The following is a 24,527-nucleotide window of genomic DNA, read 5'->3' as shown; positions in this document are numbered from 1 at the left end:
GCATTTTAAGGCCGATTACGTCACAGCGACGCGACGAAGGCTGTCCCAATTCGAAGGCTGCTCGAAATGCGGCCCTCAAATGCGTCCTTAATTTCCCTGAATTTTAAGGCTGTGGCGGTGTAGACTTCGTGGCCCAACATATCCCAGAATGCATAGCGCGGCGGTGGGTGTGGATAATTTTGCCGAAAAAAACGGCGGATGAGGGGCGCCCGAAGAGTAAACTTTAAGTACTGAATATTATGTCACTTATTTATGTGCAAATGTTTAATAACGAAGAACATTAAAACATTCCTGTTGGCCACATGTCGGCAAAGTCATGTGACATTAGTGACGTTTGTACTAACTTGGTTTTAAAGCCTTTACTTTAAAATATACTCCGTTCAATAGCTGAGCTTAATCAGAGAATGATCAAAGCTCATGTAGAAACAAACAAATGAACAAAAGATTTTCTCCTTCATTTCTGTCAAACAAAGCTGTATGAAACGTTTCCAGCTGTTAGTATCATGGTTGCTCTGCAACCTGGGCAGCGCGACGGAGGCTAGACCGCCCATTTCACAAGCCTCGCACTTCCGGCCTTAGCGGTCTTTGAGTACGCGACCCTTGAGGATCGTTGAGGCTGCGTACTTTAAGGCTGCAGACCCTGAATTGGGATACAGCCATAGTGTTTCATCAAACATCCTATTACTGCAGTCTGTCCTTCCTGTTTACGCTCAGCTCAGAGTGTGTGGTACAGGTTGTAATTTTCATTGATGTGGATCAAACGTCATACCTCTGCCTACAGGAATGAATCATCAAATCAAATAAAAATGCAAACAGAGACTGTGCCCTGATTGTATTCATTATCATCTACTAAAGTCTACTGATGTGACCTTTGACCTTACAGGAACTGACTTTTGTCCACTTCTGGTAATTTGTGTGAGGTCCACATCCAGTAATCAAATCAATGTTTTAAAATAATTTTCTAAATCTTTTTATATTCATTGATATTCGTGTTTACTGGAACATTATTAAGACGGACTTGATTTTAATTTTATGATTTTAGTTTTGCTCCTCTCGAGATGATTGGTCTTGGGTGCTATTATTGTGAAGAGCCGCACAGGAAGCTGCGGCTGTTTCCGCCAGCTTGCTTCAGCTTCAGTCGAGTTTCCAAGGAGAGAAATATCAGCCGCGCGCGGAGAAGACGCGCTTCAGCTCGGACGGGACTTCTCAGAGCAAACACCCACACACACTCGGGGCTGACCTTTGACCTCTGGGACATTTTGGGGTCCGGGCGGGAAGCTCGCGGACGGTGTAGACCCGGGGCAGGCTGCCATGGCCCGGCCGAGGAAGAAAAGCTGCTCTGGGTGCTGAACATGAAGCTCCGCGGGGGGAGACAGAGAGAGCGCAGACTGCAGTAACACACGGAGGGAGAGGAGGCACTTTAATTCAGGAGAGAAGAAGAGGAGGATGAAGATGGGAGGGACAGCGGAGCTGCTGGGCATCAGCTGGCTCCTCTTCCTCCTGCTGCTCATCGGAAACGGTCACTGCAGAGGTGAGAGGGGTGAGGAAGAGCACGCTGAGTAGGAGGTTTATCGGGCCCTGTGAGGGACACTGACCCGGGGCATCACGGGAGGTGTAGTCACCCTCAGCTGCTCTGACGGTCACTGCGAACAAATATCTGAAATGTTTCTATAAATGTGTCCAAGTTTAATCTTCATCGGAGTGAGAGGACGGTTACACCGACTCTGGCTCCTGCCTGCCTCTGTGAGCACGCAGGTGAGCGTACAGGTAGGAGTAATCTAGTTAGCTCTAAGGTTTCACGTTAAATGTGGCCGGAGTTTCACAAAGTGACGGGCGTGTGTGCAAAAGTAAGGTAAAGCACTGGGTCGGCAGCTCTGCGGCTTCCTAAAGTCAGCCAATCAGACGAAAGAGAATGGGGGCGGGGCTTAGACGGGAAATGAGGATGAATGGCAGGACAAATGATGATGACAGAGGCCCCGCCTCTCCTCTGATGCAGCTCCTCTGTAATCCTCCAGCTGTTTAAAGCCAGTTACTGTTGCTCAGGTGTCCAAGTACCTGAGAGTGGTGAAGCTGAGGCTCAGGACTTTTGCACAGAGCGATCCAAACCAGCAGCAGATCATATAGGCTGCGTTCACTCTGCAGGTCTTAATGCTCAATTCCGATTTTTTGATCAAATCAGATTGTTTTGTCTGCTCGTTCACACTACAAATAAAATGCGACAGCAAACGCTCAAAGCGGCCGCATGCGCAAAAGAAGACGTCACGCACAACGCGCTCTGTTTAGACCCAGAGCAACAGTATGTTTGACTGATGGCCTTAATATAAAGACTTGTTTTGGACTTTGTTTCCCAATTTTGCTTTAAGTTATAAAGGTATTTTGTTATTTACATAACAAAATAACTTCTGTCAGAATCTGCAGATTATACAGAACAAATAAAATGTTCACGTTTCTCCAACGTTGTCTTCCCAGCAGTTGTACTGGACGGACAGGAAGCGTTAGCGATGTCTTCTCCGGCGCTGATAATTGGTGTCTGTCTTGTGTCAGTGATGTAAAAGACGGATTTAATGCGACATGACCATCAAACAGCAGCTTTCTAAAACATCAGATATGTATTGGATTCAGCACCACATATGAAAGTGACCCAGGTCGGATTTGTAAATATCGGATTTGTGCCGTTCACACTGTCACACCATGATCGGATAGATGGTCGCAGAGGGTCAAAAAAGTCGGATTTGATGCGCTTTCGCCTGCAGTGTGAACGCAGCCTTGGTGACCTGGACCTGCTGATGGATCCTCTCAGAGCTTCTCTGAGCTGAACTTAGGTCTGAGGGGGAAAGTGGAGCGTGAGCAATCAGACCTCTGGAGGGATCTTGGGGTACAGCCGGCGTTCCTTCGTTTGAAACGACTCAGTTCAGGTGCCGAGGACGTCTCCTCAGCGCCTCCTTGTTCCCAGGCCGGAGCAGATTTTACTCCTGCTCCGGCCTGGGAAAGGAAGCTGGGATCTCCCAGGAGGAAGTGGTGCTTGCTTTACTGAGCTGTGGGTTTCAGTTTTCACACACCCCTCCACCACGATAAGGTAGCGATTCACAGAGAGGGAAAAGAAAAATCAGATTAAAAAAAATGAAACCAGTCCTTTCTGTGAGAAGTTTCCACTGAGTCATCCAGAGTCTGAATGAATCACACACACACACACACACACACACACACACACACACACACACACACACACTCACAGTTTCCCTGAATCATGACTCATGGTGTTTTTCTTGGACCTACAGACACTCACAATGAAATCACAATGAAAGCAGCTTCAGGGTCTGATAATGTGAACCTGCAGTTTTCTCAGCGCCCAGCAGAGGGCGAGTCATTTGGCAGTACATCAGAGAGGGTGCGGCCATCTTTTAAATACAGTCTGATCGGGTTGGCGAGGCTCCTCCTCCTGAGTGGCTGGTCGCAGCGTCTCCTTCTTTAAATGTGTTTAAATCCGTTTCTACTCAAGTTTTCATTTAGTTCATTTAGTTTTTACTGTATTTTATTCTCAGAGCTTTTTGCTCGTCTCCGTGTTCCTCATGGTTCCACCTGATTTAGCTTTTTTAAAATCTGTGGTTGAGATTATCTTTGGAGTCACTTTTCCGGGGTTTTCCTTCTGGGCTCCCTTTGGTAGGGATGAGCAGCAGCTCAACAAACCAGCAGGAAGCAGTGAGTGCTTCCTGTTTGGAGGCTTCCTGCCCAGCTTCAGGACGGCGAGGTCGTTAACATCAGACTGCAGGCGTTACCGTGGCTACAGATTAATGCACACACACACACTCGTGTTGGACACCATGCTGTCAGTTGTGAGCAGATGGCGAGAAATGAAGAACACAGTGTGTGTGTGTGTGTGTGTGTGTGTTTGACAGGCCACCACTTGGGTTTTTTTCTCCTGAGGAACAAAATACAGTTCAGAGCTTCCTTTGAAACGTGTGATTTGAGCTGTGACACTGATACCTGTGTGTGGATCAGCTGCTTTGTTGCCAACAGGAGCTGCTGAGGACGCGTTCAGCTGCTGTAGAGGAAACAGTGAAGCTGTTGTAGCGGCGCCGTAAGGAGCTTAAAGCTCTGCGGCTGGATTTATTTTCTTTCACTGAGCTCATTTCCAAACAGGCCGTCATGTTGCTCTGAGCGTGTTTGCTTTACTTTATCAGCTCAAAGCTAAAGAAGGAAAACAGAAGAAGGGTGAGGCTGAAAGTCAGCAGCAGACCTCACAGGCCGGGGCGGCGGGTTCAAAAGTCCCGCCTCCCATCGAGGAGGAAATCCAGAGAGAGAATGTGGTGCGATGGTGTGCAGGGACGGCTGGACTCATTGATGTTCTGCTGAAGGTCTCACTGATGCTCCTCAGACAGTGTGGAAACACACCCGGCTGAGCTCAAACCAGGAAAACGCACGCAGGAAGTAGAGCAGGAGTGTCATCAGAGACGTAAAGATGAGTTTCATGTGCATAAATCCAGATTCTGTAAGCTTTAAAAACATTTTTAGTGCCATCCTCTGTCAGCACAGGACGTGATGTCACCTGGTTGGTTGGTTGTGGCTAGCAGACTCACATTAGCTTATGTTGGCTAACTAGTGACATCATCGATAGCGCAGAGGGAAATGAGGACACAGAAACTAAACATCAGTGTGAGGTAGGGCTGGGACGACGCCAACGTCAACACGTAAAATACGTCGACGTAAAAAAATGTGTCGATGCGTCGTCACTTTCAAAACAGACATGGCGTCAGCGAGTAGCGGCAACATGAATGAGGCAGCCGCAGTCGACTTAAATCACTCCACCGAACACAACAACAGCATGTTTTTATTAAAAGGTGTTCAAATGAAGAAATTTGTGTTTTTCATTGAGATAAATGAGTAAATGTGAAATTGATATACGAGTCAAATTTTGGGGAAATAATCGAATCGGATTGAAAAATTTATCGTTAGATTCATCGATTAGGAAAATCTGCGCGTGTCCTTAACAGGAAGTGGCTGTTGGCTGTGTGGTCAGCGGCTCTCAAACAGGAAAATCCAGGTGTTAGCCGTGATGTTCGGGTTTGTAAAGCACTTCATGAACGAGTCCTGAGTCAGGTGACAGGTGACAGGCGGTCCGCCTCCTCTCAGCTGATGTTTTATGCAGACACGTGCACCAAACGATGTTCAGTTCTGAGGCTGTGGCGAAGGATTTGAACTTGTTTACAGAGCAAACTGAACTGATTCGTTTCCCGTCTCCTCCTGCAGACTCTCACCAGACCGAGCACCTGTCCTCCTATCAGCTGACTGTCCCTCGACCAATCGGAGGCAGGCTGAGGAGGGACGTGAATGGAGGACTGCCCAATCAGGTTTGGAGGTTTTTATTTCTAGTTCATTTTCACAGATCACACAGAGACAATGTGTAAGTAAGACGATGATGAGAGCACACAGGAAGCAGCGCTGCTAGCTCCGGGTCAGAACCAGCCATGGACTCGTAGGCGGGCAGACTCCATCTTTGCTGGTCCATCACACGAAGAAGCTCAGATTATTGTGAGCCCAGTCTGCGTTAGGCGTTGTTTCACTGATGCGACTGTGCACAGATTTTAAACATTAGCTTTAAACCGTGTTCGGCTCGCCACGAACACAACGTCCATGTGGCAGCACGCCTGCAGGCTTCGTTTAAACACGCTCGCTCCGCCCGTGCTGCTGTCCCTCCCTGCACGCTGCAACATGCTCACACACACGATGACACACTCTGCTGGCATGTGCAGCCTGCTCAGAGACAACACCCCTGTGAAAGTGTTGTGTGTGTGTGTCTGTGTCTGTGTGAGTGTGTGTGTGTCTGTGTGTGTGTCTGTGTGTGTGTGTGTTGCTGCTCGCAGAGACTCTAACACGTTGCTCGGAGCCGATTGTCCTCCAGCTGAGTCACAAACAGCTGATCGTTCCCGGGATCGTGTGATGTGAGCGTGCTCGGATCACCACGTTTTTCCACGTTTTACTGTGTGAAACTGTTGAACGTGAACTTTCTCTGGAACTCGTCAGCATCGCCCACTTCCTGTGGAAACAGCTGACGGGGGAGAGCTCCTCACCTGTGGAGGCACGTCGGACAAAAACCGGGCGCCGCAGTGATGACCTCGCTGCTCTCAGCGCCGACGGCTGCCTCGGGGTTCGTGACCCACAGAGGAGCTGAGAACGGATACATACACCTGGTGATGTCATCAGATACCTGACTCCACAAACAAAAACAAGGTCAGCTGACTCTGCGAGGCGCCACGGGAACGCTGACCGAGCCAGACCCAGCAGCAGCTCTGCTTAATGAGTTTGAGCTTGAACCGTTTCCATGACGATGCCAAGGTACCCGACCTCTGACCCCTGCTGTGTTAGAGGACGGATGAGCTGCTGCTGGCAGCTGGACGATGGAGACCACCGCTGACTTCCTGTCCACACCAGCTGTCTGTGTGCGCTAATTATAGTTCTGGTGACACACAGGCACACACAGACACACACAGACACACACACACAGGTGAGTCAGAGGCTCGGTGACCTGCTCGGCGAGCAGTGGGATGCATGATGAAGGCGATGCAGATGTTTGGCAGCCCGTGCTCGAGCTGGCCCTTTTTCCACTGCGGCGGAAAGTGACTGGAGTCGACGAAGTCTTTGTTCACAGCAGATGGAGCGTGTCTTTAACACGAGCTGTTTTAGCCGTCTGTGCTAAAACGAGATAAAAATGAAACCTGGAGAAGCTCCGTTTTCATCCCTCGATCAGCTTCGTGCTCCGAAATAACCCACAACACGGAGCAGGAAGTGGAGCCCGCAAACATCACGGGTACAAAGGTAACCACTGCTGGGAGCGACTGTGTGTCTGCCACATATCGGACGCTAGTGTCAGCGCGTTTGCTGTTAGTTAGCGCCGTCACTTAGAGGTGGGAATCACCACACATCCCACGATACGATATTATTGCAATTTTTAAAAAATATTTTGCGATATTCAGATTCTGTACATAAAGGTAAACTTTATCAATCATCATTTTCTCTAATATCAAAGTCTCACACTCAGTCTTTCTCTCATTTCAGTTTGATTGTTGACAAACTGAACGGTTTGTATTACAGTCTAGTCCAACTTAACTGAATCAACCATCTGGTACAATTATAGCTATTCTGAACTATGCAGTTTATGAAAACTATGCAGCCCCTTCAGCAACTGAAGAATTTGAAAGTAAATTAAAACAAAATATAATTTTACATTAAATAAAAAGTTTTAAACTTAATTAAAATAAAACATGTCTTAAATTAAAATAAGTAAACTGTCATGTTTATTAAACACATTTGGACAGTGAAGGAATGTCAGGATTCTTGCTCAGAAAAAGGATCAACATGCTCTGAAGTCAGAGCACAAAAACCTTTTTGTAACAAAGTATCGATTTCTGCTGTCCCTGTATTGATACATTATTAGCAAACAAAATATCACCATGCTACACAGTATCCATTTTTCCCCACCTCTACCGTCACTGTTAGCTAACATGCTCCTCGTGAGGATCGAAGCGGTAATCCCGGCGCTCGTGTACCAAACCGGCTTTGAAGGACGCGTCGCTCTCTGAGCTCTGTGAATCCAACATGGCGACAGGACGGCAGGGAATGAGACATATTGGTGTTCTGCTTTCTGATTGGCTGATCTCCACCTGCACTCACACATGCTCAATGTTTTATTCTACAAGCTGTCACACTTCAAAGTTACCTTTCTGTGTGTGCAGGTGTCCTACATCATCAGCGTGGATGGAAGCGAGCGCGTCGTCCATTTGGAGAGAAACGAGTAAGTTCTGATGAGGGGCGGTGACGTGTGCACAATCGTACGATCGCTGAGATCGAAGCTCGCCAGCAGACGGCTGACATGTTTTTTACTTCATGGTCACAAAATCACATTTCAAAGTCTGACAGGTGATCAGGACGTCCTGGTGTGGAAACGCCACCTGATAAAAACACGACGTGAACCAAACAGCTGAGAGATTTTACTGTTAATAAAACTGTTTCTGTTTCTAACACCTGACTGAGCGCCAGCGGGAGGCAGGTGCAGGTGTGACGTGTCAGACTCACACCTGCAGGCGGGGGTTCGGGGTTAAAGTGAAGTTGGTCACATGACTGTCCTGTTTCAGGCTGCTGCTGCCTACAGACTTCACCGTGTTCTCCTACAGTCCCAACGGATCCCTGGTCACATCCACGCCACCTGTCCAGGTAACGCCCCGCCTACCTGTCTGTCTGTTGTATATGAGCCTCACCGGTCCTGTCAGCCAGTCGCATCGCTCAGACTCACCTGCTTTACAAACGCCCCGCCCTTTTCTTTCCTTTATGGTCATTGCGGCGTCGATGCCACTGAGAACACGCGCTCTGTTTCCCAGAGAGAGGTGCATGCTGGGAGTTACTTCCTGTCAGCTGACCCGGGCTGTGTGATGTTTGAATGATAAATGGTGGCAGTCTTTTTTTGGAGATGGTTACCATGGCGAGGGTCAGGGTTCGATCCTGTGACTAGCTGTCACTTCCTGTCAGTGTACAGAAACACGCTGACTCCTGTTTCCTGTATTTAAACTTGAGTCAGCTTGTTCAGGCCGAGCGCTCTCAGCTCGCTGCTCGCTGCGCCCACAGAGGGGACAGAGCGAGAGCAGCAGACCGCTGAGATACGAAACTAAGACGCCGCTGACTATCCGCGTCTAATCGTTCACTGCAGGGAACTTCACAAAGTGCATTCTGGGTAAAGTTTGAGCCTCATGTGCCACAGGCGCCTTCATTGAAGGAAAAGCCCTCCAGGCATTTCCATGGAGACCTTTGTGTCATCAGGTCGATCAGATCAGGTGACGTGCTGATAGGTGGAGCCTGAGACCCACGGGCCACGGCTTGACCACCGCTACTCCATGAGGACAAATAAGAGGAAGTGATGATGATGAGCTGGTGTTCCTCAAAGCCTCCCACACACACACACACACACACACACACACACACACACACACACAACCCCGTTCAGCTATCTTAGTGAGGACCTTCACTGACATGCTTTCCCTAACATTAACGATGCCTGACCCTAAACCTGACCGTAACCTAACTGTAACCCTGACACTGAAACCACACTTTGAGCCTCAAAAAGGCTTCAAACTTGTGAGAACCTGTGTGTGTGTGTGTGTGTGTGTGTGTGTGTCCTCACAAGTATAGTAGAATGCAGATTTTGGTCCTCACAAAGATAGCTAGACAGGAACACACACACAGACAGGAAGTGAGTGAGCTCCAGTGGAACTGATGCAGCAATAATGGCGGCAGTGATGTCACTGAAACTCAGTCTAGTTACGAACATGTGATTCAGTCACAGCAGTGTGTGTGGGTAGGAGGCGTGGTGGCGCCCCCCACTGGTGTGTGTGGGTGCTGCAGTCAGCTGTCTGTGTTTCAGGACCACTGTCACTATCGCGGCTTCGTCCAGGGCGTGGAGGGCTCATCCGTCGCCATGAGCATCTGCAACGGCCTCAGGTAATACACACACACACACACACACACACACACACACACATGGCGACACACGGGTCCATCAAACATGGCGAGCATTAAGGCGAGTCTGAAACAGTGTGTGTGCGTGTGTGTGTGTGTGTGTGTGTTTGTGTGTGTGTGTGTGTGCGTGTGTTTTCAGGGGAGTGATGCACCTCAGTGATGGCAGCTATGGCATTGAGCCGCTAGACTCCGCCCCCGACCAGCACCTGGTGTATCGCCTGCAGGATGTGACATCACAGCCCCGAGGGTGCCAAACGCCGCACTACGAGCACGGCCCCAACTCTACAGAGCGCGCTCAGGCCAGCTGGGAGGAGATCCCTCACGGGCAGCACAGACGGGTGCGTTTTCCCTCACGCACACGGCGCACGCTGACTTCCTGTCCCCTGAACTTTGACCTGTACCAGCTCTCCAGCTCTGGAGTCCTGCCATCATTCCTTTACAGTTTATGTTGATGGAGCTCCAGCAGCGCGAGCGCCGCCGTGCGCTCTCAGAGAGTAACCGTGTTTCTGTTCCAGGTGAGGAGAGCCGTCCTCCACAAGACGCACTACGTGGAGCTGCTGCTGGTGGTCGACAACGAGAGGGTGAGAGCACGACAGCGGGTGGAGGGGGACTGCTGCGGCGGGCGGCGTGTAACCGTGTGTTTCTCTCTCCCCAGTTTAACTTCATGAGCAGGAACGCGACGGCAGTGAGGGAGGAGATGGTTCTGCTCGCCAACCTCGTGGACAGCGTGAGTGTCACATGTTTCCTCCACGGCTGAGTTAGCTTTGTGTCAGGGGAACCGTGCACACGGCAACAGGAAGTGACTTTGATGTCCTCACCAAGAAAAAAGCAATGCAGTGTTTTTGTTTGCATTTCTTATTGATTTGGGGGAATAACCACAATCAATAGTTCAGTTTTTAAAATATTGATCTCTACCAAACGGCTGAGATGTCACTCAATGATAAGAGTATGAAATGTCATGCAAACACAAGTACATCAGATAATACAGGTGAAAAAAACAAACAAAGGGCCAAATTATGATTATATTAATAAAAACTATCCAGGCCATTGGATACAGTTTCTTTGTAGCAGCATTCAGTGAACACGGCTGTTTCCATCAAAGGAAAGTATCAAACAACAAAATACATGAACACTCACATCCAGGACACGTCTGATTAGACACTACTGTGCAAAATCAGCTTTGTTTTTACAAAGATAAAATAAAAACTTCAAATCAGCACATCTGCTCGTGGTTTTGGTCGTTGGGGTCTTAGGGTGTAGCTTTGATGGAGAGCTGGATCATGGTCGTCCAACTCCAGATGCTGGTTAACTTGGTTCAGACACAACCAGGCGGAAACCTTCTGAGAGCCGTCGGTTTGTGGTCCAGTAGGACACAGTCGCTCATGTAGACCAGGTATTCAATCAAGGATGGATCCGAACTGTGGGATATGCCATCTCCTAACTTGTAACGTATAACTTGTCTTATACAGGTGTAATAGCATATCAAAGCTCATTTCCTCCCATATGATAATTATACACAGGGATGGTGATCTTTGCTCCACCGTTTGACCGATGAAAGAAGCATGAACCCACAGGCCTGTTTAGGAGGTTGACACATTTGTTGTCAAATCATTTCATTGCAATCAGACCTTCATCAGAGCTGTAATCACAGGCTCCATGGCTGTTCTTCATCAGGTCATACAGTACCAATGTACCTGACACCAGAGGAGCTGTGCAAGTTCTGGACCAAGCAGAAACTTGTGAAGAACCGAGGTTCTTTTATGGGTTTGCAAAGTGTTTTTACAGCTTTGGCCCCTTAGAGGGAGCTTCTGTTGCTTTTCACTCAGGGGAGCATTGAAGAACATAGACCCCCCTGATACAGCAGCAAGTCGTGGATGATGCCAGATGAACAATTTAAAGCTCCACTCATCTGGTTTGTTGGCAGTATACTGGTGCAGAGAGCCAGCTGTTGTGGCTTCATATGAAACCATGAATTCAAACACACTGTGGTTGAAGGTGGATGGTATCATGAGTGTCATGCCACAGGACCATGTGATCTTTAGCCATATAATTGTTTAGCGTCCATATAGCACTTGTTAAACATCAAATTGTAATTTTGAAAACTTAGTAATATTAATTTACCAGCTACTGTAATTTGGTATTTCCACGTGTTATTCTTGATTTTTACTAATATTAATGGATTGCATTTATATAGCGCTTTTCAAGGCACTCAAAGCGCTTTACAATGCCACTATTCATTCAAGGACACAACGACCAGGACAGAGAGCCCGGGGATCGAACCGGCGACCTTCCGGTTACAGATGCGCTTCCCAACCCCCTGAGCCACGGTTATACTAACTCAGAAAGTCACAAAAAAGACTTACTGAGGAAATTCTTAATGTGATTTATCAACAGCAACGGATAAACAAAATGGGTGTAGTGGTCTGATTTTATGGCAAATAATCAATTTTAATAACATGCTAATGCTAACTTTATGTTAGCATTAGCACCATCAAATCAACCGTTTGGTTCACCACTTTTTAAAAAAATTATTAAACATTTAATTTCACTTTTTTAATGCTGTCAAGTGACAAACATCTGTTTAGTAAGTCCTCTAACACTAACATATATCAAAAAATTATATCTTCAGACCTTAGTTTGATCAAAAACACTCAAAATATGTTGGACGGTTTTTTGTTTCTGACTTCCTGGTTGGGCGAGGTTTAAGAAGAGCCCACAGTTTCCATTCACAGCGCCTTCTGGTGGCTGTTTGTGGCGTTACAGATGAAAACCAATTGGTAGAAAAGACTCAACAAGGTTTTCAGTTTCAGTGAAAGCCTGAAAATGTGCTCTACCGAAGGTCGACCGCAACGCTGAAGGGTTAAAATGAAGAGAAGCATAAATAAGAGGAGGTGTGTGTGTGTGTGTGTGTGCAGATCTACATGCAGCTGAATATCCGGGTGGTTCTGGTTGGTTTGGAGATCTGGACTCAGCAGAACCAGATCAGCACCGACGGAGCGGCTGGAGAAGTCCTGAATCGCTTCACCCAGTGGAGGGAGAAGGAGCTGATTCCTCGCCGCCGCCATGACTCAGCACAGCTCATCCTGTCAGTACACACACACACACACACACACACACACGCTGTTTCTGGTTTGTTTGTTACTGCATGTGATTGGACCGTGTATCAGGTGATGATGATGATGGTGTCTGTGCAGGAGGAAGAATTTCGGACAGACGGCCGGGATGGCGTTCGTCTCCACCGTCTGCTCCAGGAGTCACGGAGGCGGGATCAACGCGGTACGCCAGCATGTGCAGTTTAATGAAATGTTTCTGCATCTGTGACGTCGATTTCACTCTGAATCGCACGTCTGGGAAAAGATCGGCTTTAAAAGGAACTCCGTCTCCCAGCGTGCATTTCAGCGTCACGTGACTGACCTGTGCTCTGTGTCCTTCAGTTCAACAACAACCTCGTGGCCTCGTTCGCCTCCATCGTGGCTCACGAGCTCGGCCACAACCTCGGCATGAACCACGACGACGGCCGGCAGTGCACGTGTCCCACCGGCGCCTGCATCATGAACTCCGGAGCCACGTAAGACGCACACGGCGAGCTACGCCGCACGCTCACACGTACACGCTCACGCTCACTCCTAACGCGTCTCCTCTCTGCAGAGGGTCAAAGAACTTCAGCAGCTGCAGCGCCGATGACTTTGAGAAGATGATCCTGCTGACGGGGGGGTCGTGCCTGCTGAACGTGCCGCGGCTCGACGAGGCCTACAGCGCCCCCTACTGCGGGAACAGGCTGGTGGACTTCGGGGAGGAGTGCGACTGTGGCTCAGAGAAGGTGTGATGTGTAGAGAATGAGTCAGACATGCCTTTGATACGACGTGTGCCGAAGCAGCGGCAACGCTCCTGTCAGTCAGTTTGGCCCCGCCCACACAGTCACTCACTGATTTATTACACAACTCGAGCTCCTCATCAGCAGGAAGTCCAACATCTACGCCGTGCACGTGTTCCACAGCTGTGGACCAGCTGGAGTTTTTGCCTGTCCGATTGTGGCCCCCGGGCCTTATGTTTGACATCCCTGTTTGATATTAACGCGTCGCTGTTGTTGAGTTTTCCTGCACACAGGAAGTGAAGATTTGTGGGTCGTTTTCACGTCTTTGTGCGATTTTTCTAACGTTTAAAATGATTTTACGCCAGAAACTTCCTGTTTAAACCTGGTCACGTGATCGACCACGTGTGTGTGTGTGTGTGTGTGTGTGTGTGTGTGTGTGTGTGTGTCTGTGTGTGTGTGTGTGTGTGTGTGTGCAGGAGTGTGAGGAGGACCCCTGCTGTGAGTATCGGACCTGTAAGCTGAAGTCTGGAGCTCAGTGTGCGTACGGCGAGTGCTGCTCCAACTGTCAGGTAAACACAGCGAGCCTCGTGACACACACACACACACACACACAGACACACACACACTCTGTAACTGTGTGTGTGTTCAGTTCCTGCCGGGGGGAACCGTGTGTCGCGCCAGCACAGATGAGTGTGACCTGGCTGAGTTCTGTAACGGCTCCTCGTCCTTGTGTCAGAGCGACGTCTTCATCCAGGTGAGGTCCGCTGCATTTACCTGAGCAGGTGAGCTGCTGGCTGAGCTGTACTTCATCACATCTGTGTGTGTGTGTGTGTGTGTGTGTGTGTCAGAACGGGCAGCCCTGCAGGAACCAGGAGGCCTACTGTTACAACGGGAAGTGTCGGCACTACGACAGCCAGTGTCAGGCCATCTTTGGAGACAGTACGTACCTCTGTACGACTTCATCTTCACTCCTCTTCCTCATTACTCAGCAGCTGACCCCCCCCCTTCTCGCCCCTCCTCCTCCTCAGAGGCGAAGGCGGCTCCTGAGCTCTGCTTCAAAGAAGTCAACAGCAAAGGAGATCGCTTCGGCAACTGTGGCTACCTCAACCATGGCTTCAAGAAGTGCGAGAGCAGGTAACACACACACAGACACACACACACACACACACACACACACACAGACACACACACACACACAGACACACACACACACACAGACACACACACACACAGACACACACACACACAGACACACACACACACACAGACACACACACACACACACACAGACACACACACACAGACACACACACACACACACACAGACACACACACACACACACACACACACACTTCCTTAGGGTCTGTCCCAGTGTGAGGAGCTGCGACTAATGATGTCACAAAGTCCCACGCAAGTTAAACGCACCTCCAGCTTTGACCTGATGGTGGCGCTGTGTGCGCTCCGTCACTACACCTGTGTCGCTAACAAACTCCATCTCCCAGGGTGCATTTCAAAGCCCCGCCCACATGACTGTGCTGTGTTCAGGCGTCTTTCCCACAGTCCGTCTTCGAGCCTTCTCCTGAATCCTCCGTTTTCCTCATCGTGTTTGTTGCCATAGAAACGCCATGTGTGGGAAACTGCAGTGCTCCAACGTTCAGGCGAAGACGGTGTTCGGCATCGAGCCGTCGATCATCAGCACGCCAATCGCCGGAGGGAAATGCTACGGCGTGGACTTCATGCTGGGCTCGGACGTGCCCGACCCCGGGATGGTGAACGAAGGGACCAAGTGTGGAGAGAACAAGGTGAGGAGGAGGGAGGAGGGAAGGGGACGAGGAGGGAACAACGAGGTGTTAAAGCTCGTTTCTTCTTCTGCTCAGGTGTGCGTGAACTTTGAGTGCCGCGGCGCCGACGTCCTGAGCTACGATTGCGACGTGCACACCAAATGTCACGGACACGGGGTGAGTCGCCTGTCCTCCTGCCTACCTGTCTGTCAGGTGAGTCACATGACTCAGTGTCGCCTGTCTGTGTCGCAGGTGTGCAACAGCAACAGGAACTGCCACTGCGACTACGGCTGGGCTCCGCCTTTCTGCGAGTTATCGGGTTACGGTGGAAGCGTTGACAGCGGACCCACGTGGAACGGTATGTCACCTGCAGACCTCGGACTTACCTGAGGTCAGCCGTGTTAACGCACCTCCTCTGTGTGCCCCTCCCCCAGATAAGGACACGTCTGTCAGGGACGGCCTGCTCGTCCTCTTCTTCTTCGTCCTCCCGCTGCTCGCGCTCGGCGTCTTCGTTTTCCTGCGCAGGAACGAGCTGCTGCGGCGACTCGGGCTGAGCCGCAGGAAGAGGTCTCAGGGATACGAGTGAGTGCACGCGCACACGCACGCCGCCACGACCGCAGGAACCACGTGTTCTCTGTGCTGCGTTCAGGGACACTGAATATAATTGTAAACCATTAGCTGCACGTGTGGCGCTGCTCTCACGGTCATGTCTCCCTCAGGGCTGACGGCGTGGCTTCAGCCAATCACAGCAGGAGACCGCCTCCCAGAGCGCAGCCTCCACCTGTTGGCCGGGGTAACGCCAATAACATCGTCAGAGACGGGGTAAGTTTAGGGTTTGAGTAAACATGCAGATGTGATTTAGGAGGCGGCGTCTCCCTGGTTTCACACACACCTGCCTCACCTGTCCAGGTGTGTGAGGATGTTTGTAGCATCGTTCCTGCAGCTTCACCCGGTTTGTTCTGTGTGAGCAGTGAGTGGGCGTGTCTACAGAAGGTTACAATTAAAAATCTTAAGGTGGACACGCCCACACGGCCTCCTGATGATGATGATGATGATGATGATGATGATGATGATTTTACTAACGACACAAACCTGCTGTGACCCTGCTGATCAGGAGGCTGAGAATGGAGACGGTGGTGATGCTCTCCTGGTAAGCCTCAGTGTAGAAGCTGAAGTTAGATGTAGTGATGAGAACACCAAACACAGTTATTGATCACTGTCGTTAGATGACCTCACTGGTCGATCAGCTGATCGCTTACAGTGACAGACTGTACTAACCAACCGAGCAGCTGATCGGCTGTCTGCACGGTTTATTGATGAGCTGATTAAGCTGTGTGATTAATCACTGTAGTGTGTGTGTGTGTGTGTGTGTTGATGCATGAGCTCTAACACGCTCTGCTCTCTCTCCATGTGAAGCACCACGCTCAGCTGCTGCCACCACAAGAGGTAAACCCTGCTTACTTCTCGTTACCACTCTAACTACTGCTGCTGATGTAGCGTTAGCTTAGCGCTGCGCTGTCTGCAGGTTAATCATCACAGCAGGAAACTAGAAAGCAGCTTTCACTGACCCAATGACATCAGGTACACTGGGAGAGTCAGACAGGACAGGTAGATGGGTGTGAGGGTTTGAGTGGGACAACGACTCGCAGATTTACCCAGGTGTGCTTCCTCTGTGTGTTCAGGTGGTGGAAACCAGCCGGACGGCTCCTTCCCATGCTCTGAAGCCGCCACCGCCTCCTCTGTAAGAAGTCGCGCACCACAACATGCACCGAAACACAAACCGAAAACAATCATTTCAGTCAAACCTGAAATGTGGAAACTTCACTTTCAAACTAAAAGTTGTTTTTAAACATTTGAGGCGACAGCGGCATGTTTCCAAAAAATACAGCTTTTTGCATTAGCTTCTAAATGATTTGATCTAACTTGGTGTTAACTAGTTATAGAAGCTAGCCTTAAGCTAATGATTCTTAGAAGCTAAATTTAAGCTACTGAGCCTTAGATGCTAACTTGAAGCTAATTGGACAGTTAATGGGATTCAAAGCTGTACTTGTGGCTGATGCCAAATCGACTGTGTTTACAAATAATTTTAAGCCAACTGTGAGCTTGCTGGTTACTAAAATGCAATTTAATTTTAAGCTAAATTGTCTTCTACTCTTCTAGATTTAATAAACTTAAAAGCTGCATTTAAGCTAAGTGGATCTAAATATGAGCCAGATCAGGGCTCTAGACTAACTTTTTGCCACGGGTGCACCGGTGCGCCTAACTCTAATTTTTTTTTTTTAGTCGCACCACTGAAACATTTGGTCACACTCTAGAGCCCTGAGCCAGAGGAAGACATTTTGTTTACCCAGTAGCTAACCGCAAACTGACTTAATTCATATATTAACGTTAAAGCTAACTGGACTCAGGAGTAAAACACACAGACACTAGCATTAATTTAACTCGACAAAGAAAGAAACTAGCTAATGTTAAGCTAATCCTAAACTGGATACAGCAGCTTACTCCTAATAGGGCAACACTAGATGGCCATAGATAGATAACATTTATAAGCTAGTCTTTAGAGTGGCTAGGTGCTAAGTGAACCCAGAAGCTAACTGCTGGTGTAGCTGTTTCTCTCCAGCAGTTTGAACTGTGGCGGAGTGATACGTCGTCTCAGAGAGTGTACGCTGTGGTTTTAGTGGCCAGTCACAATGAAAACTCTGTTTCTTCTTCTTTCTTGCACAGGAAACCGAAACCTTCTGCTGCGTCACAACCTCTGGTGCCTCAAAGACCTGCACCCGCGCCTCCTGTTTAACCAATCAGGGGTCTTCTAACGACACCTGGACGACCCTCCCCCCCCCCCCCCCCCCTCTGCTTATCTTCAAACCCTTCCCAGCGAACTCAGAGCTAGTTCCTTAGCAACAGCCACAAACAATTCTGTAGCCATGATAAGCAGACTGCACGGCCATCGCAGTAAAGTGGATCCAGGTGGACCGGACGAGGAACTTTGCAGAACCTTCAGGAACCCAGCAGGTCCAAACTGGAGCCGCTGCTGTTCTCTAACCTAACCAGCCAATCAGCTTGTCCTAAAAGCACGAGTTCTTCTGATTGGTTGGTTTTACGAAGCCTGCTTAAGTATTTTTAACCTTTCTGATTTAGTCATGTGACCTTTCAAACAAAGTATAGCAAGTATAGCAGGCCACGTGGGCCTCTCGCTCTGATTGGCTGGTTTGTAGTTGTGGGTGGAGCATGCATCTGAGCACTGGTTTGTTTCTTTTCTGTCTCTGAATGAAAGCACTGATAGCACCGCCCATCTGCTCAGCACTGTTTTAGGAATGTAACGCACCCTCCTGCGGTTGTGCGCCGGTGCGTTTGTTTCCATCGTCTGGCTCGCCCTGCGTTCGCTCCCTCGCTCTTCACAGAACTGTAAATCTACGATATGCAAACAGCGTCTGAGCGCGTAGCTCCTCTGGTCTCAGTTCGTCATGCAGCATGGCGCCGTCTCTGCAGGGAACGAACGCTCACCAGGCGAGGCTGCTCGGTACGCCTCTACTGTCCAGGTATTTCCACCAGTTAAATTATGAGTCTGAGCTTGCAAAGCATTCTGGGAACCGTAGGCAGTCACGTTTGGTACAAGCAAAGTGGATTAATCACACATGGAGGATAAACGATTCCTAATCATCTGTTAGAATTGAAACTGAAGTTCAGACCTGCACTGAGAACACGTTCACTACAAGTCTGCTCAAACTGAACAGCAGCTCCTCCCAACATCGTTCATTTCTTTCTTTCAAAGACTTTATCAAACACACCTGATTATTATTACCAGTATGACTGACTCAGTGGAGCTTTTTTTAAATCTGTCGCTCTTCTGTTACGGTTGAAGCTTTTTGCAGAGCCACATGTTTCTTCTGGGGGGACACAGACCCCGTTTCACCAGTGTTTTAAAATTATGTCCAGTGGAAGCAGAACTTTAGCAGAAACATGAACTTGGGTGTAGCCTGCTGAGCATTCAGAGTGTGTGACGGCGTCTGAAGGTGGAACAAAGTCCTTGAAATTCTTGGCAATAATGTCCCGAGAGCGTCCACGCCTCCTGTCCCGGGCGAGCAGCGATCACGCTGAACTCTTCCCGCATTCAGGGCGTCTGATTCAAACCAGGGATTTTTACACCACCGGTGAACCAAACGCTTGCGTTCTGCAGCTGACGAGCCTGGATGCACTGTGCTGTGTAACCACGTTGGTATTTTTAAATGTCTTTTTTCACTTACTTTGCTCTTTTGAGGGTTTTTGCACAGAAACTGAGGACTCCACTGAGGATGTTGATGTGTTGCTCACAGGGCTATCTTAGTGCCATTTGACTGTTCATGCCAAAAAAATAAACCGTAGTCTGTGCTGAGCTCCTGAGTGAAGACAGTCGGACGCAGTTATTTAAAGAGCTGAGAGCAGCTGAAGCTTCAGGTTACAGGCAGCTGCTGACTGCAGCGTTTAAAGGGGATCCGTTCTTATCGTTTCCACCTCTGCACTTTGTCAGAGTAGCTTTTCATGATTCACAACTTAAATTAATCCAAATTTCTGTAATGCAATCAAAGCTTCACCTCACAGAGCTTCAAGTTAGCTTAGAGGCATCTCCACGGTGCAGTTAGCTTCGGGGTGCAGAGTCAGTTTGGAGTTTGTCTCTGCTCCTGTTAGCCAGCTGCCTTAAAGTCAGCTGATGTGAAAGGTTTGTGGTGTATATGCGTTTGGAAGTTTGGCCATGTTAAATATGAATATTATAAAATTGTAAAATCAAAACTCTTGGTGCTCAGCAGCCATCTTGGTAATTGGAAGTGTTTATTTCTCCAGGTTACGCTAACTTTAAGACCCTAATTTCATGAAATTGGGTGAATACGTGTACTTTTACCCAAACAGGTAAAAGGTCTCTGTCAGCACAGCTGGTGGTCCAGGTGGAAAAAGCTTCAAGTGTTATTTTGGGTCAGCACAGGCCAACGTGAAGCGGTCCCCTTTAAAGCCAATCAGCCAATCAGACATCCTCAGTGGGGTTACATTCATACTGAACCTGTGTAAAAGATTTCATTTTCTCTTATTATGAATGATTTAATCATTTCTTTTTGCTTTTCACCTGTAATCTGTGGTCATTTGAACATTTAATTATTAACGTTGCTGCGTGGCGTGGAAGCCTCCGCGCTGACTGATGATTTTTATGATTCGATGGATGATCTCTCACCTGTTGGACAACTTCCTGTTTCCTGTTGGACAGGTTCAGGTTGTTACAGCCAGTGGAGCTCAAACTTGTGCTGCTTGCTGTGAAAACCAAACCTGGAAGAATAAAGGTCCTTCAGCTGAACATGATAATTTAATAAACTGTTCATACAGACTGTGATTTGTTTGCTTTCAGACTTAATAAAGGTGCACAGAAAATAGTTTGTCAGGATTCAGGTTCCCGTTTGTGGTGACATCCATTTAATATACAGAAAAGCACTCACAGCCTGACTGCAGTCATTATCACACTTTAAATTTGAAAAAATCTTTTTGAAATTCAAAGTTGTTTTGGTTTAGAATTGTACAGGTTTTATAAAAATATATTTAGGACCAAAAGGGTTTTTTAATGTCCTGATACAATAACTATTTTAAATTAGTTTTGTGGAGTTGGGGCATTAAAATAAAATCAAGCCCTACTTTTTTTCTATTTTTTAAACTGTTATTTTAGACTTAAGTTGTTATTTTTACTGAAATATATATATATATATATATATATATATAAAATACTGTTGAACGATTTTTTCACAACAAACATTTAAATGAGTATAAAAAAGATTCCTTGTTAGTGTATTTGTTTAGTTCCGTTTGTAGTTTTTCTACAGCGGGACCACGCCCCTTTCATTGTACGTGGTGACGTCAGCGCGGGCTCTGCTCCTGTGCTCAACACATCGAGCTGTCATCATTTTACCGGGAGAAGCGAAGGGCATCCGGGATACCGGCCGAGAGGGAGCCCAGCACTGTGCTTGGAGGTCAGTACCGGGCATTTAGGGGGGACGCTGGGCCGTGAGCGAGGACTCGGTCCGACCTGCGGGCTCACTCGGGGGCGGGTTCCGGTTTTGATTCGTGGAAAATGAAAACCGTTTGGACGAATGCGAAGATGCCTTGTTAGCCTGCTAGCCGCGTGCTAGCTGCTACGGCCTTTTAAAGTAACATTTGGAGCGAGGCCGTCCGTTTAAAGGCTCCATAAGCGGAGCAAACGCCTCCACTGAATGCAAACACAGAAACTTATTCAGAATGAAACTGCTAATACCTGTTAATTTAAAGGAGGGGCGTTTTGTGAAGCTAATCAGCTAATTATATAACGCGCCGCGTTAGCGCTGAAGCTAAGCGTGAGTTTGCGCAGTGAGAGCCGCTCCGTGTGGCTTCACACACAGCGGGTTTTAGCCATTATGCATTCAAAACAGATAATTTTACGATGTCTGGGGAACACGGGCAGGCATTTTCGGGAACTCATGACTCGTGAAAGGACAAAGTGATCGAATGTCCGGGTGGCCAATAGAGAAGTCTGGATTTCTCACAGGCAGCCAGTCAGGAGGCGCGGTAGGCAGGTAGTGGGCGGGTCCAGGCAGGGTTAAGGGGAAGGAGAGCAGGCTGGGAGTGGAGCCCCAACAAGGTCAAAACAAAGCAGAAAGTCCCGGTGGGTGGCGAGAGCAAGCCCGTGGGGGCTGGGAGGTGACCCCGCCTCACAGAACGACACGGTTCCGGTTCTGTAACTGGGTTCTGAGAAGAGCTTGGAGAACTTTAACTCCCTGAGTTCTGTGAAGATCTGCAGAAGACTTCAGACTTGACCCTGTTCGCTGAGTCAGCACCGGTCAGAAGTATAAACACCCAGTGTGACACTGATCTCTGATCAGCAGTCTGCGGGATACATCCGGGTTTCCAGCATCTGTGCAGCTGTTTTAGGAAACAGCAGGAACAATATGACCTGCGTGAGTTACAGCTCACTGTTTTGCAAGTTGAAATAAAAGGCAACATGGTAACACCAGTTTAAAGGATTCCCATCAATGCAGAAAACTGCTGGGAGTCACATGACCAAAGAATTGAGATGTTCAACTTGCGAAGAAGAAAAACTCCCAGGATTGTAATAAATATACTTTAATTAGTTTGGTTTAATTATCTCAGGCAGAAAACTTATTTTGTTTTTCACAAGGTCATAGAAACAGGAAGTGCAGACTCACATTCACTCTGCTCCATTTTGAGCAGGACAAACCCTGCTGACCTTGCAGGACCTCTCTCAGGCCTGTTTTGTGGTGGAGTACCTATACGAGCCGAGGTACTTTGCTCTGGGGCGGGTATTGTTTGAGATATGAGCTCAGCAGTCACCAACACAGCCTACTGACCAATCAGATTTCTGGAAAAGAGCGTCACCCTTACTGGAAGATCCTCTGTAGACAGTCAGAGGGTCTGAAGGTGTTCTCTTTATCTGATGAGCATCAGGAAGAAACTCAGGAGGAGCTCTGCTGCTGCGTCCTGACCTCATCGACATGTAAACAGACTCTTTGTCCTCTCAGAGCATTTAATGCCAAAACTAAAGATTTTTAATTACCACGAGAGTAGCGAGAGGGTTTTAATCACAGGCGTCTGTTTTACTGGTTTCCTTCCTGCTTTGGATAAACTTTATTAATCCAGCAGCTGTTTTCCAGTCTGACTGAGCAAAGCTCACACATTCATGTTTTTAGGCCTTTACTCTCTCACACACGCATGTGCATGTTTCTGATTGGTCAGAGGCCTCTTTCATGTGAGCACTGATAAACCTGTCATGTGACCCCACCCCAGTGTGATTGATAGTTAGCGAGTGAAGCCAGACATGGAAAGATATCCTGGATACGCTGACCGTCATACAGGCTCCGTGTTGGTTGGTGAAATTTAAAACACCAGCTAAAAGTCAGACGTGGTGTGAGGAGGCTGTGCTGTTTTTATCAACAATCAAACTGTAGTCGTTATTTCTGCAGCGTGTTGTTCTGCTGTGCTTCACAGAATTTCCTCAAATCAGGAACTTTAGACCTTTTAAAGGAAAAAACAATCAGAGGCAGAAACCTCGGTGTGCTCGTAGTTTCACAGTGTTTACCTGGAGACGGGTGAGATGACACGTCATGTGTGTGAAAACAGCAGGTGTGTTTTTGAATAAACTTTATTGCAGGGGAACAAGGTGTGTTTGTTTTCCTTCTGCAAGTGTAGTCATGTGACTAGGTGGGCTGGCTCAGACAGCCACCTGCACAGAAAGTAAAAGCGTGCGATGCACCGATCTTACAGGTTGTTCCTGAAGCGCGGCGTCGGCCTCTGGTGTCAGGAAATGTTGCTCACATGTTTTGGACTGAAGTTCATGTCTGTGATCAGTGATCTGTGCCCTGAGCCGGCTTCTCGGGGCCGGTTCAGCCAGGCGCCACTGATTACTGAGTGCAAAACCACCATTAGGTCATGTGACCGTTCCGCCTGATGTAAAGAGATCTTTAAGCGCGACTTTTAACGTGTCTGACAACTGCTGTCTGTAAATCTGAACGTTAGCATCTTTAAATCCACTGTGCCGCATTTCTGAGGACGCCGTTTGTCAGGCGCCGCAGATCAGCCTCTGATGGCACGTCATGTGTGTGAAAACAGCAGGTGTGTTTTTGAATAAACTTTATTGCAGGGGAACACAGTGTTTTTTGTTTTCCTCCTGCAAGTGTAGTCATGTGACTGGGCGGGCTCAGACAGCCACCTGCACAGAAAGTAAAAGCGTGCGATGCACCGATCTTACAGGTCGTTCCTGGAGTGCGAGTCTGACAACTGCTGTCTGTAAATCTGAACGTTAGCATCTTTAAATCCACTGTGCTGCATTTCTGAGGACGCCGTTTGTCAGGCGCCGCAGATCAGCCTTGACTCTGACATCGTGTTCCTCTGCAAACAGCAGCTTGAGTCGGCGCTCGCAGTGTTATTAGAAGCTCGTCAGACAGAAGCCGCCATCGTTAAATCCTAAAGCACAGCTTTCTCTCACATCTGAATAAAGGTGACTGTGGTCTGGAGAACAGGGGCTAATTCTCTCTCTTCTTCTCTCAGAGGACTGACGTGGACGTCTGACTGCTTCCTGTTGTGGCCCTGACCTGCGTTTTTCTTCTGCATCGTTGTGAGGTCGAGGACGTCCGGACTGTCGGACTGAAAGTCACCGCCACGTGTGATACTTTAAGGACTGCTCATGCATCGTTTAAGGACTTGTGCGGCGCGGTTGCGTCCGCTCACCGCCTCGCAGGCGGCTCAGACTGTCGGCCAACAGCGGCCAATCACAGTCACCTCCACGGGTGGCAAAAGGACGTTTCAGCCAATCAGGTGTTACACAGCACCGGTGGCTTCGGAGCCGTTCCTGAATGGGACGAGCTCCAACTATGTGGAGGAGATGTACTACGCCTGGTTGGAAAATCCCAAGAGTGTTCATAAG

General features: G+C 48.4%; 2 protein-coding genes across 9 annotated transcripts in view; both read left to right on the top strand.

The window, feature by feature from the left end:
• The first annotated feature begins 1,096 nt into the window (after nt 1–1,096).
• adam9a (ADAM metallopeptidase domain 9a) lies at nt 1,097–20,496 on the top strand. 5 transcript variants are annotated; one of them, XR_014877149.1, is made up of 25 exons: nt 1,097–1,531; nt 5,248–5,348; nt 7,731–7,789; nt 8,130–8,208; nt 9,410–9,486; nt 9,644–9,842; nt 10,020–10,085; nt 10,160–10,231; nt 12,420–12,589; nt 12,699–12,780; nt 12,939–13,072; nt 13,153–13,324; nt 13,795–13,887; nt 13,968–14,072; nt 14,167–14,257; nt 14,347–14,452; nt 14,938–15,121; nt 15,197–15,277; nt 15,353–15,458; nt 15,535–15,682; nt 15,820–15,922; nt 16,215–16,250; nt 16,517–16,681; nt 16,783–16,841; nt 17,825–17,935. XR_014877149.1 is itself a non-coding variant. In XM_085179722.1 (25 exons), exons 1-25 carry the CDS (start codon nt 1,447–1,449, stop codon nt 17,892–17,894), a joined length of 2,508 nt encoding a protein of 835 aa, XP_085035848.1. In that variant the 5' UTR covers nt 1,097–1,446; the 3' UTR covers nt 17,895–20,496. The 5 variants fall into 5 exon arrangements, 4 of the variants coding, with proteins under 4 accessions (XP_085035848.1, XP_085035850.1, XP_085035851.1 ...); XM_085179722.1 differs by having other exon boundaries at nt 16,517–16,546; nt 17,825–20,496; XM_085179723.1 differs by lacking the exon at nt 1,097–1,531 and adding an exon at nt 2,507–5,073 and having other exon boundaries at nt 5,157–5,348; nt 16,517–16,546; nt 17,825–20,496.
• A 385-nt stretch (nt 20,497–20,881) lies between these two features.
• ogdha (oxoglutarate dehydrogenase a) overlaps nt 20,882–24,527 on the top strand; it is a 28,636-nt gene continuing 24,990 nt past the window's right edge. The window contains exons 1-2 of one of the 4 annotated variants that reach the window (XM_085179716.1): nt 20,882–21,084; nt 24,152–24,527. In XM_085179716.1, the coding sequence (XP_085035842.1) occupies nt 24,288–24,527 (240 nt within the window). In that variant the 5' untranslated portion in view covers nt 20,882–21,084; nt 24,152–24,287. The remainder of the gene's footprint in view (nt 21,085–24,151) is intronic. The other 3 variants (XM_085179713.1, XM_085179714.1, XM_085179715.1) reach the window with 3 other exon arrangements.

This window comes from Neolamprologus multifasciatus, chromosome 12, assembly GCF_963576455.1.
Source record: "Neolamprologus multifasciatus chromosome 12, fNeoMul1.2, whole genome shotgun sequence".
NCBI lineage: Eukaryota > Metazoa > Chordata > Actinopteri > Cichliformes > Cichlidae > Neolamprologus > Neolamprologus multifasciatus.
This window is presented reverse-complemented; position numbering and strand designations above follow the sequence as displayed.